At 46.1% G+C, this 13518-nt stretch overlaps 1 protein-coding gene across 1 annotated transcript in view; it reads right to left on the bottom strand.

Annotated features, from left to right (window-relative positions):
* The window catches only part of ATP6V0E1 (ATPase H+ transporting V0 subunit e1), a 49616-nt gene extending 37836 nt beyond the window's left edge, over positions 1-11780 (bottom strand). Inside the window, 2 exon segments of the mRNA NM_001261126.1 lie at positions 992-1039; positions 11602-11780. Coding sequence (NP_001248055.1) covers positions 992-1039; positions 11602-11705 — 152 coding nt within the window. The 5' untranslated portion in view covers positions 11706-11780.
* Between the last annotated feature and the right edge of the window lie 1738 nt (positions 11781-13518).

Genomic DNA, 13518 nt, shown 5'->3' with positions numbered 1-13518 from the left:
ATGGTGATGACTTTTAACCAGCAAGCTGCCTTCAGGCACTTGTTTAACAAAGCACACCCCCGCACAGCCCAAAATCCTTTAAACCTTGAGTCATCACAGCACATGTCTCTTGCAAGGACAAGGTTGGGGGTAGGGTCACAGATTAACAGCATCTCAAATACAGAACAAAATGGAGTCTCTTATGTCTACTTCTTTCTATATAGACACAGTAACAGTCTGATCTTTATTTCTTTTCCCCACACAACTTACAACGAATTGTTAAAAAATTATCCTTAGTCTACTTGGTTATAATTCTACCTCAATTTCTGTCCATCAGATAAACAAAAGTCACAGTAACGAATGGCTTTATTAGCTCCATTAGTGAGATATTTCAGTGAAATAAGTAGATCTAAATACTTCACAATAGTACACCGGGCACGGTGGCTCACGCCGTAATCCCAGCACTTTGGGAGGCCAAGGCGGGCAGATCACTTGAGGTCAGGAGTTTGAAACCAGCCCGGCCAACATGGCAAAACCCTGTCTCCACTAAAAATACAAAAATTAGCCAGGCATGGTGGCGCGTGCCTATAACCCCAGCCATTCAGGTAGCTGAGGCATGAGACTCGCTTGAACCCAGGAGGCTGAGGTTGCAGTGAGCTGAGATCACGCCACTGCACTCCAGCCTGGATGACAGAGCGGGACCTTGTCTCAAAAGATAAATAAATAAATAAATACTTCACCATAGTAAAATATAAAGTAGTATAATCATAATTTCCAGCTATTTATAAGCTTTATATTTGTGCCAATTAAACTGCAACTGTATTCCCAGAAGAATAATTTGTACAACTCTACATAAATATACTGAGCACATGAAAAGTGTGATATTTTCAATTTTAGGACACTATTTCTAGATATTACATGAGGGATGAGCTCCAATAAAACAAATGTGTAAATCACACACATTACAAATACCAAGAATAGCTACTTATTATTTTAAGAAAAAATTACTTACAAGAGATAGCAGCAAACCGAACAGGTCACCAACATGGTAATGATAACTCTAGGGGAAAAAAGAAAAGCAAATGTCATTAAATAACTAGCAAACTATGCCAACATCACAGAATGGTTTAAGTCCCCTTTCCAGATTATCAAACTGGCATGGATTGCACACCAAGAAAATGGATCTGTATCTGCTCAAATATCCAGCAAACTGCAGTGTGCCCAGGGTGCACCTGGGAAAAGTTTATGTAACTAAACATTTGTATTTAAAGACAGATGTGTTAATGCCATCATGTAGATGTCCAATCAAAATTTATCTGAAACTGAACAGGAAATGCCGCAGTGACAATTAGTTTTAACACCTAAGTAATTACCCTATTTGGTAGTATTCTCTGTAATGAAATTAACACTGTACTTCTAAAAATATGACTCTCTAGCAATGAGCTCTCCCCATCTCCATTCATGTCTGAAAAAGTTACACTTTGATCTCTCATCAGCAGAATTTCAACATTTCTAAACCTCAGTTCATGCTATTCTCTTCCCATCTCTCTTTCTAAAAGTTCCCCTTCTAAATCTCCTAGTCCTCAGAAGAAGCTCTGCCATTTTCACCCATCCGACCCACCCTCAAATCCATCATCTTTTGCTCATGCCTCCTCTGCACCTCCACAGTCACCAAATACTGTGGATTTATACTTTAAAGCATTTCTCCCCATGTGTATTTCTTCCTTCCTATTCCCACTGTCAGCAACAAAATTCACCTGGTTCTCCTGGCTTAATTGCTGGCAGATTCAAACTTTCCTCCTTCTCCTTCATGCTATAAACAGGATTTTCCACTTAAGACCAGGATTTTCCACTTAAGACCTTTTGATGGCACCTCTCCATCATCCATCATTTGGTTTCCAAGAGGCATGTCCACACCCTAAGTACAGCAAGACCATTTCCTAGAACTTAGGAACCAAATATTGTAACTCCTGTTTTTTTAGAGACAGGGTCTCTGTCGTCCAGGCTAGAGTGCTGTGGCATGATCATAGCTCCCTGTAACCTCCAACTCCTGGGCTCAACTGATCCTCCCACCTCAGCTTCCCGAGTAGCTAGGACTACTGGTGTGCACAACCGGGCCTCACTAATATTTTTAATTTTTTTTTTTTTTTTTTTTTGAGACGGAGTCTTGCTCTGTCGCCCAGGCTGGAGTGCAGTGGCCGGATCTCAGCTCACTGCAAGCTCTGCCTCCCGGGTTTACGCCATTCTCCTGCCTCAGCCTCCCGAGTAGCTGGGACTACAGGCGCCCGCCACCTCGCCCGGCTAGTTTTTTTTTTTTGTATTTTTTAGTAGAGACGGGGTTTCACCGTGTTTGCCAGGATGGTCTCGATCTCCTGACCTCGTGATCCGCCCGCCTCGGCCTCCCAAAGTGCTGTGATTACAGGCTTGAGCCACCGCGCCCGGCCTATTTTTAATTTTTTTGTAGAGATCGGGGGGTTCTCAATATGTTGACCAGGTTGTACTTGAACTCCTGGCCTCAAGTGATCCTCCTGCCTCAGCCTCCCAAAGTGTGGGGATTACTGGTGTGAGCCATCACACCTGGCCCAGAACTCTTATTTTTATTTATTTTTAAGTTATCCTTTAGAAGTTCTGTGTGTCTTTTTTTTGAAACAGAGTCTCACTCTGTCATCCAGGCTGGAGTGCAGTGGCACAATCTTAGCTCAACGCAAACTCCACCTCCCAGATTCAAGCGATTCTCCTGCCTCAGCCCAAGTAGCTGAGATTATGGGCATGCACCACCACACCCAGCTAATTTTTGTATTTTTAGTAGTGGGGTTTTGCCATGTTGTCCAGGCTGGTCTCAAACTCCTGGCCTCAAGTAATCCACCCACCTATGCTTCCCAAAGTGCCGGGATTACAGGCATGAGCCACTGTGTATTTTCTTTGGTTAACATATTGGCACGTTCATTTACTCGTTCGACAGATTTTCACTCGCTGAGTGTCCAGTATATGTGTTAGGCTCTGGGGAGAGAAAAATAAACAGAACAGATAAAAACCACTGCCTCATGGCTGGGCATGGGAGTTCAATGAGAGGGTACCTGGAGTTCAAAGAAGAAGGGGGTCTGTGTGGCTGAAGCAGAGCAAGGAGCCTGGGGAAAGGTGAGGTCAAAGAGGTGCCATGTGGCCTCTGAAAGGACTTTCACTCTTAAAAGGCTTTGACTCAGAGTGAAAAGCAAAGTTATGGCCGGGTGCAGTGGCTCACGCCTGTAATCCGAGCACTTTGGGAGGCCGAGGTGGGCGGATCACGAGGTCTGGAGATCAAGACCATCCTGGTTAACACGGTGAAACCCCGTCTCGGCCGGGCACGGTGGCTCAAGCCTGTAATCCCAGCACTTTGGGAGGCCGAGACGGGCGAATCACGAGGTCAGGAGATCGAGACCATCCTGGCTAACATGGTGAAACCCCGTCTCTACTAAAAAATACAAAAAACTAGCCAGGCGAGGTGGCGGGCGCCTGTAGTCCCAGCCACTCGGGAGGCTGAGGCAGGAGAATGGCCTAAACCCGGAGGCGGAGCTTGCAGTGAGCTGAGATCCGGCCACTGCACTCCAGCCTGGATGACAGAGCCAGACTCCGTCTCAAAAAAAAAAAAAAAAAAAAAAAAAAAAAAGAAACCCCGTCTCAACTAAAAATACAAAAAAATTAGCCGGGCGTGGTGGCGGACGCCTGTAGTCCCAGCTACTCAGGAGGCTGAAGCAGGAGAATGGCGTGAACCCGGGAGGCAGAGCTTGCAGTGAGCCGAGATGGCGCCACTGCACTCCAGCCTGGGCGACAGAGCGAAACTCCGTCTCAAAAATAAATAAATAATAAAGAAAGAAAAGGGAAGTTATTTGGAGGGATTTGAGGAGAGGACTGACTAAATCTGATTCCAATTCTAATGGGATCTCTCTGCTGGGATGAAAGAGGCTGGAGGAAGCGGGGCAAAAAGAAAGCAGAGAAACCAGTTAAGAGGAATTATAATAATCCAAGTGGATCAGGCTGGCAGCAGTGCAGGTCGTAAGAGTTGGTCAGATTCCTTGAAATATATAAGTTATATATCACACTTATAAAATAGAAATAAATATGTATGGGGGATTGTGCTAAAGAGATTTTGACAGTTGCACAATAAAAATGTTTAAAGACCTAAACAATCAAGTCACCCGCTTCATTTGTAACTGACTCCCTCCACCCACCCCTCTCACCTCCCTCTACGTTTAAACATCAGTCCTTCATTCCTGAAGGTAGGCGTCTTCACTGTCCCCCAAGACACATTATATCTAGGATTCTCAATTCCAAGCCTTTACTCATCTTCCCCCAGTCCGTGCTCCACTGTGGGATCTCTTCCCTGTCTTCTCTCTTCTCCAAAAGCCCATGTCATAGAACAGAAAGAGCTGAGGCTCCTTTGTATTACCTGCTTAATATTAACAGTTTCATATAAAAGCTCCCTCATTAACATATCAGCTCCTAATTCGCTTGGTCTTAGGAGCTGCATGCTGAGTAGTGAAATGCCACGATAACTGCAATTTACTTTCAAATGGTTCAGCAAAATTATATATACACACACTCATAGATAAAGCAAATCTGAATATGTCAAACAATGACTGAGTCTAGGAGGTAATATATGGCACTTATTGTACTATTCTTCCTACTTTTCTACATGTTTTAAAGCGTTCATGAAAAAAGGGGAGTTAGCTGGACACAGTGGCATGCCTGTAGTCCCAACTACTCAGGAGGCTGAGGCGGGAGGATCACTAGAGCCCAAGATATCAAGCCTGCAGTGAGATATGATCATGCTACTGCACTCAAGGCCTGGGCAACACAGGGAGACCCTTTAAAAAAAAACAGAAACAAAAACAAAAAACAAAAAAACAGGCATGGTGGCTCAAGCCTGTAACCTTAGCACTTTGGGAGGCTGAGGCCAGGTGTTTAAGACCAACATGGCCAACAGAGCGAGATCCCATCTCCATTTTTTTAAACTTTTTTTTAAAATTTTTGAGATGGAGTCTCGCTCTGTCGCCCAGGCTGGAGTGCAGTGACGCAATCTCAACCCCTGCCTCCTGGGCTCAAGCAATTCTCCTGCCTCAGCCTCTGGAGTAGCTGGGCCTACAGGCGTGAACCACCACACCCGGCTAATTTTTGTATTTTTAGTAGAGACGAGATTTCACCACATTGGCCAGGCTGGTCTTGAATTCCTGACCAAGTGATCCACCTGCCTCAGCCTTCCAAAGTGCTGGGATTACAGGAATGAGCCACTATGCCTGGCCAGCCCATCTCTATTATTTTTAAATAAAATAATCAAAAAATAAAAATAAAATAAAAATAATTAAAACAAACAACAAAAACAGAAAAGTGGAGTTGAGTGAACTCCTGGCAAACTCATCTCTGCGCTCTTTCCTTTTCTCCTCCCCCACATCTACTGGTTAGGAAGCCATTGTGAGAAAACGGAAGCTTTAGAGAATCTACGGATTCCTGTAGAGAAAAGACGGAAATCATGAAAAACTGGAATGGGCAGGAAAGCTGATTCCGGGCACAGACCTGATTTTAGCTGGCCCTTTTCAGTTGCAAAAATAAAGAGCAAGGGGCTTTATTTAGGTCATCCATAAATTCTGAAGAGTTTTTTCCAAGTGATCGTAGGCTATTTTTTTTTTTTTTTAATAAAAGAAAAGATTCATTAAATTTTTCCTGGCTGAGCACAGTGCTCACATCTGTAATCCTAGCACTTTGGGTGGCTAAGGTGGGAGGACTGCTTGAAGTCAGGAGTTCAAGACCAGCCTAGGCAATAAAATGAGACCCAGTATATACCACGTTTTTTAAAATTGGTTAGGCATGGTGGTGCATGCCTGTTGTCCCAGCTATGCTGGAGGCTGAGGCAGAAGGATTGTGTGAGCCCAGGTTGAGGCTGCAGTGGGCTATGATTGACTGTGCCACTGCACTCCAGCCTGGGCAACAGAGTAAGACGCTGTTTTAAAAAACAAATTTAAGAAAATCTTCGGCCGGGCATGATGGCCAACTCCTGTCATCCCCGCACTTTGGGAGGCCAAGGTGGGTGGATCGCCTGAGGTCAGAAGTTCGAGACCAGCCTGGCCAATATGGCAAAACCCCATCTCTATTAAAAAATATAAAAATGAGCTGAGCATGGTGGCGCATACCTGTAATCCCAGCTACTCGGGAGGCTGAGGCAGGAGAAGCGCTTGAACCTGGGAGGCAGAGGTTGGAGTCAGCCAAGATCGTGCCATTGCACTCCAGCCTGGGCGACAGAGCAAGACTTAGTCTCAAATTAAAAAAAAAAAAAATCTTCAGTAAGGAGATAAATGAAGGAATCCTGTGAGGAGGAAAGAAGGGAGAAAAACAGAGGCGTATCTGACGTTAAATTGTCTTCCTCAAGAGACCCCTACACACCAGAATGCTGAAAGCTGGGTAATTAGGAGGTTATAGGACCTGATGAGGCAGGTAAAAGAAAGGGCAGAAGGGAATTTTTTTTAAGGGATGGGGTCTCACTCTGTTGCCTAGGCTAGAATGCACTGGCATGATCATACTCACTGCAGCCTCAACCTCCTGGGCTCAAATAATCCACCCACCCAGCCTCCTGAGTAGCTGGGACCACAGGTTTACACCACCATGCCTAGATAATTTTTTTTAAAATTTGTTTTTGTAGACACTAAGTCTTGCTTTATCAACCAGGCTTGGTCTCTATTTCCTGGCTTCAAGTGATCCTCCCACCTTGGCCTCCCAAAGTGCCGGTGTGAGCCACCATGTCAGGCCCATTTTTATTTTTTTGAAGATATTTTTGATCAGTTAAATCAGAAATGCTCCCCTGTATTAAAAATTCACCACAAGCTAGATGCAGTGGCTCGAGCCTGTTATCCCAGCACGTCGGGAGGCCGAGGCGAGTGGATTACTTGAGGCCAAAAGTCCGGGAACAGCCTGGCCAACATGGCGAAACCCCATCTCTACTAAAAATACAAAAATTAGTCAAGCGTGGTGACATGCGCCTTTAGTCCCAGCTACTCAGGAGGCTGAGGCATGAGAAGCGCTCGAACCTGGGAGGCGGAGGTTTCAGTGAGCCGAGATCTCACTACCGCACTCCAGACTGGGCAACAGAGCAAGACTCTGTCTCAAAAAAAACCCCAAAAACAACTCACCATAGTGTGAAGCACTTCAGCTCCTTCATCTATCCTGAAAAATTTGATTTGCAGTATTTTCAAGAGGTAAAGGGGAACTAGTACTAATTCAGCATTAATATTTCCTTTTTAAAAAAATCCCCACAGAAAAGCATATTTCCATTTTAAAATGAGGAAATGGGAACATGGAAAAGTTAACTAAACTGTGCACTAATATTTCCTTTTTAAAAAAATCCCTACAGAAAAGCATATTTCCATTTTAAAATAAGGAAATGGGAACATGGAAAAGTTAACTAAATTGTTCAAGGTCACAGGCATCATCTGCCTAGGTGCAGTGTTTCTCAAAATGTATTACAGCAACTCTTCTTGGGGGGGGGGGCGGGGACACTGTTTCAAGACCTGCTCAATCCAGCCAAGAGCAGGAAAAGCAAGGACTGCAGCAGAGGCTGTGAATGGACCCAGATAATACAGGCACTTGGCAATTGAGCTTTCAGTCAATTCATGACCTTTCAGTCAATGAATGCTGCATAAAGACAGGTGGTCCCATAAGATGATAATGGAGCTGAAACATTCTTATCATCTAGTGACATCTTGATGATCCTGAGCCTGTTTAGGCCTAGAATAATGTGTTTGTGTTTTAGTTTTTAACAAAAAAGTTTAAAAAGTTAAAAAATATATAAATGGAAAAAAACTTAAAGGATAGGATATAAAGAAAGAAAACAGATCAGGTGAGGTGGCTTATGCCTGTAACCCTAGCACTTTGGGAGGCCAAGGTGGGAGGACTGCTTGAGGCTAAGAGTTGGAGACCAGCCTGGGCAACAAAGAGAGACCCTGTCTCAAAACAACAACAACAAATTAGCTGAGTGTAGTGGTGCATGCCTGTAGTACTAGCTAGTGGGGAGGCTGAGGTGGACGGATCCCTTGAGCCTTGGAGTTTAAGGCTGCAGTGAGCTATGATGGAGCCACTGCACTCCAGCCTGGGTGACAAAGTGAGACTCTCGGTCTCTTAAAAAAAAAAAAAAATTATACAGCTGTACAATGTGTCTGTGTGTTGTTTTCAAAAGTTTACTCTTTTTACAATGTACAACAGGCTCCAAGATAACACTTTATTCTAAGTATAGGTGGCAAAGATGTTATGGCAGGGGGCCGGGTGTGGCAGCTCACACCTGTAGTCCCAGCATTTTGGGAGGCTGAGGCAGGTGGATCACCTGAGGTCAGGAGTTTGAGACCAGCCTGGCCAACATGGTGAAACCCCTTCTCTACCAAAACCACAAAAATTAGCCAGGCATGGTGGTGGGCACCTGTAATCCCAGCTACTCGGGAGGCTGAGGCAGGAGAATTGCTTGAATCCGGCAGGCAGAGGTTGCCGTGAGCCAAGATCGTGCCACTGCACTCCAGCCTGGACAACAGAGTGAGTGTCCGCCTCAAAAAAAAAAAAAAAAAGTTATAGCTGGGAATCCAGATGTTTAAATACAAATAGAATCAAGGGTCACCATCGATCACTTCAGGCACATGGAACAGTTTATTTTTTCCCAGATTTCTTAATTCCGCCTATGACCAGGGGCCCCTTCCCCATGGCCTTCACTTTCGGCTCCTCCAGTTTCTTCTGCTCCTCTTTTTGTTTAAAAAACGTATCTTCCAGCCGGGAGTGGTGGCTCATGCCTGTAATCCCAACACTTTGGGAGGTCAAGAGATCCAGACCATCCTGGCCAACATGGTGAAACCCCGTCTCTACTAAAAATACAAAAATTAGTTGGGCATGGTGGTGCGCGCCTGTAAACCCAGCTACTCGGGAGGCTGAGGCAGGAGAATTGCTTGAACCCGGGAGGCGGAGGTTGCAGTGAGCCGATATCATGCCACTGCACTCCAGCCTGGCAACAGAGTGAGACTCTGTCTCAAAATGCTTCTTGGGCTGTTTCAGGGGCTTCTTCCTGCCATCTATGAAGGTGGACATGGTGCCTGCAGCCTCTTCCCCAGACTCTGCCACTGGTCTTGTTTCGTTTTTGAAGAGACAGGGTCTCACTGTTGCCCAGGCTGGAGTACAATAGTGTGATCATACTGCATCCTGGAACTCCTGATCTCAAACACTCCTCCTCACTCGGCCTCCCCAATAGCTAGGACCACAGGTGTGCAACACCATGTCCAACTAATTTAAAAAAATTTTTTTGAGAGATAGGGTCTCGCTATGTTGCCCAGGCGGGCCTCAAGCAATCCTCTTGTCTGGCTTCCCAAAGTGCTGCATATGATAAGTGTGAGCCACCCTGCCCAGCCTTGCTTGTGTTTTAAGCCAAGTTAGTACAAAAGAGTCGAAAAGTTAAAAAGAATTCGAAAGTTTAAGTAAAAAAGTTACAGGAAGCTAAGGTTAATTTATTTTTGAAGAAAGAAAAACATGTTTTCAGAAATTTCATGTAGCCTAAGTGTACAGTGTTTCCAAAGTCCATCACAGTGTACAGCAATGTCCTGGTTCTTCACATTCACTCACCAGTCACTGACTCACCCACAGCAACTTCCAGTCCTGCAAGCTCCATATCATTGTGTTACATTTGCCTATACAGTATTTAAGGACAGTAACATGCTGTACAGGTGTGAAGCCTAGAAGCAACAGGTTCTACCATATAGCCTAGGTGCGTAGTAGGCTGTACCATCTGTTTGCATAAGTAAACTCTTTGATGTTCACACAAAAGCCCTACTAACACATTTCTCAAACGTATCCCTTTTGTTAAGTGACACATGTCTATATATCACTAGCTGGTCAAATACCTGAATCATGACACTCACTAGGGCTAGAAACTGAGTGGAAATAGGATGGATTTCATTACCCTGGATAATGGCAATGACATCCAAAGGAAGGCGAGAGAGTGCTCTTTAAGAAAGGAATTGTCACTGCTATCAAAGCAGCACTTTGTTGTTCTCTAACTCCAGTAGCAAAAACAAGTCTAATTAAATTTGGTTAATACAATTGCTTTAATAATGCCAGAATTCTGACTCTGTTCATCAACCTCTATAGGTAGGGGAGATGATCCCATATAGGTGGTGTTACCAGGGAGGAGGAACTTGATACTTAAAAACGATAAAAATTCACCTACCATGTTTCTTTTCTTAAAAAAAATATAATTTTAAACTAATAAAGCAAATGTATTCCAGGTAGCAAAAGGGGTTAAGGTCACAAAATACTAGGGAAGTAATAAAAATCTTTTTCTTTTTCTTTTTTTGAGACGGAGTCTTGCTGTCACCCAGGCTGGAGTGCAGTGCAGTGATCTCTGCTCACTGCAAGCTCCGCCTCCCGGGTTCACGCCATTCTCTGGCCTCAGCCTCCCAAGTAGCTGGGACTACAGGCGCCCGCCACCACGCCCGGCTAATTTTTTGTATTTTTAGTAGAGACGGGGTTTCACCATCTTAGCCAGACTGGTCTCGATCTCCTGACCTGGTGATCCGCCCGCCTCGGCCTCCCAAAGTGCTAGGACTACAGGCGTGAGCCACCGCGCCCGGCCACAAATCTTTTTCTTTTAATAAAGACAGTAGAACTATCCACTCAACAGGTATTTACTGGGTGCCTCCTGTGCATACAAGGTACTGTGAAAACCAGGCACTATGAAGCCACCAATTAAGTTGAAGGAATAAAGCAAGAGATGGTGTTTCTGACAAACTGACTTCAGTCGAAGTTTCACCTCTCATCATCTTGAACTGAGAAAAAAATGACTAAAAAGCAAAAGAGGAACCAGAAAGAGGGCGTTCCAAGGCTCCTTTGAAGATTAAGGCTCATTTTATACTACGGTTAAAAAGTTTAATTCCAAAATAGACAAAGCTCTATCCAACAAAGAAGTCTGAAAAAAAAAAAAAATCTTTCCTAGCCAATCATTCTAAGGATTTCTCACACTCACATACAAGGGCCGGAGCGCCCTCCAAAAGGTATGACGCAGCTTTCTCAACAATACCTCCTGCTCTTTGGTAATTAATCTCGCTTTAGATCAGGCCCCAACCGCCTCCTGGAGCCCACTAGATGCAAGCCTGGGCTCAATGTCGTCCAACGAGCTTGTTCTGTACGCAACAGCATGGGAGGCAGGGGGGCAATTTCTGTTTTATTTATTTGATCCTTAAGTTCAGGCAAACGAGGCCTCATGTGGGTGGAAGGCAGGGCTAAAGGGGGAAGAGTCGACTGGGGACAAGCCCCAGTGTCTCCCAGATTCGGCCTGCTCATTTCCGACTGCACCTCCCCACACAGGACTATGATGAGAAAAAAATTCCCCTGAAACTCGTTTCCAAGGAAGGTCCACCAAAGGTCACCCTCCACTCGCTCAGGCCGGAGGACACTGAAGCTGCTGCGAAAAGGAACACAAAGAGTTCCGCCGGGGCGAGGGCCTGACTCTGCAGCGCGGGGGGCGCCCATGCAACGTTCTCTGACCCGTGTGGGGATCGTGCTTTCCCCCGCCCCGGCCTGCTCGCTCCTCACCGCGCGTTCCTCCCAAGGCGGGCCTCGTGCACTTACCCCCGGTTAGGACCCTTAGGGATGAACCAAGGCACCAAGAAGCCGACGAAGCCCCAGAACACGCTCATCACAATGAGAGGCACCGTGAGGCCTTGATACGCCATGGTCACCGCCTGAGCGCCTGCCCCTACCCCGCCGCCTCACTCGGATCCCACCAGGAAGTGTCAATAGCTGACCACGTGACCAGCGTGCGCAGGCCCCGCCTCCCGCGCCCCTACGTGACCTGCGCGCCGGCCTCCGCCCCTCGAGGAGCCCGGAGGCAGAGCCCCGCCTTCGCCTGGCTGTCTCCTGGCTGCAGCTCCTTAGAGGCATGTCGCTCACCCCAGAGCCAGGGGTTCGGTCACCACGGGCTCAGGAAAGTGTTCTGATGCGAACTTGGCCCTTTTAGACAAAGAGTGTAGTTATTTACAGCCTCGTCTACTTATGCAACAGACATAGAGAACTTAACAATAGTTCTGTATTACTATTCTGAATTCCCGTGTGCCTGGCATTGGGTCATGATCTTTAAGTTCATGAACCCAAGGCCGGGGGCGGGGGCTCACGCCTGTAATCCCAGCACTTTGGGAGGTTGAGGCAGGCGGATCACTTGAGGTCAGGAGTTCGAGACCAGCCTGGCCAACATGGTGTAACCCTGTCTACTAAAATACAAAAATTAGCCGGGTGTGGTGGCGCACGCCTGTGGTCCCAGTACTCAGGAGGCTGAGGCAGGAGAATCGCTTGAACCCTCGGGAAGTGGAGGTTGCAGAGAGCTGAGATCCTGCCACTGCACTCCAGCCTGGGTGACAGAGCAAGACTCTGTCTCAAAAGAAAAAAAGAAAGTGCATGAACCTGTGTTGAACTCCTTACTTCAGCCTATGAGGTAATTGTAATTATTATTCCCACTTTGCAGTTGAAGAAACTGAGGCCCAGGGAGGAGACTAAGGATCTTGCCCAAAGTCACATAGTAAGTGGCAAGGCCAGGATTCAACCCCTGATGATCTGATTTTCAAGGCCAGAGCTCTTAACTAGTGCACCACTGTTTATCTTGTGCATTGTGCCAGGTTCTGGAGTTACAGAAGTCAATCAGGCACCCCTGAGGGAGTTCACATTCTGGGGAGCAGATGGCCTTGCAAACAGGCCACTCAATGCGTGTGAAAGTAAGTGGACGACCCTGCAAGGCTTTCCACCCAACTAGTCCTCGCTGAGCCTTGAAAGACAAGTAGAAATTAGCCAGAATAGTAAGAAGAAAAACAGGTCATTCGTGGTGGCTCACACCTGTAATGCCAGCACTTCAGGAGGATGAGGCGGGCAGATCACCTGAGGTCAGTAGTTCGAGACCAGCCTGGGCAACATGGTGAAATCCCATCTCTACTAAAAATACAAAAATTGGCCAGGTATGCACCTGCAGTCCCAGCCACTCAGGAGGCTGAGGAACGAGAATCGCTTGAACCCCTGGGAGGCAGAGGTTACAGTGAGCTGAGATTGTACCACTGCACTCCAGCCTGGGCAACAGAGTGAGACTCTGCCTCAAAAAAACAAAACAAAAAAGTAAAACAGTTTTGTTTGCTTTTGTTTTTTTTTTTTTTTTTTTGAGACAGGGCCCTGCTCTGTCACCCAGGCTGAAGTGCAGTGGTGCTCCATAGCTCACTGCAGCCTGGAACTCCTGGGCTCAAGCCATCCTTCTGCCTCAGCCTCCTGAGGAGCTGGGACTACAGGTGTGCACCACCACACCTGGCTAATTTTAAAAATTTTTTGTAGAGAGAGAGCCTCGCTATGTTGCCCCGGCAGGTCTTAAACTCCTGGCCTGAAGAGATCCTTCACCTCAGCCTCCCAAAGTGCTGCAATTACTGGCATAAGCCACCGTGCTGAGCTGATAAACAGGGCTTATAACACTTGCTGAGAATTTTCACATGTTAGTTATAGTATGCGCCAAGCTTG

Source organism: Macaca mulatta, chromosome 6, assembly GCF_049350105.2.
Source record: "Macaca mulatta isolate MMU2019108-1 chromosome 6, T2T-MMU8v2.0, whole genome shotgun sequence".
Lineage (NCBI taxonomy): Eukaryota > Metazoa > Chordata > Mammalia > Primates > Cercopithecidae > Macaca > Macaca mulatta.
The sequence above is the reverse complement of the archived record's forward strand: the minus strand, read 5'-3'. Positions and strand labels throughout refer to the sequence as shown.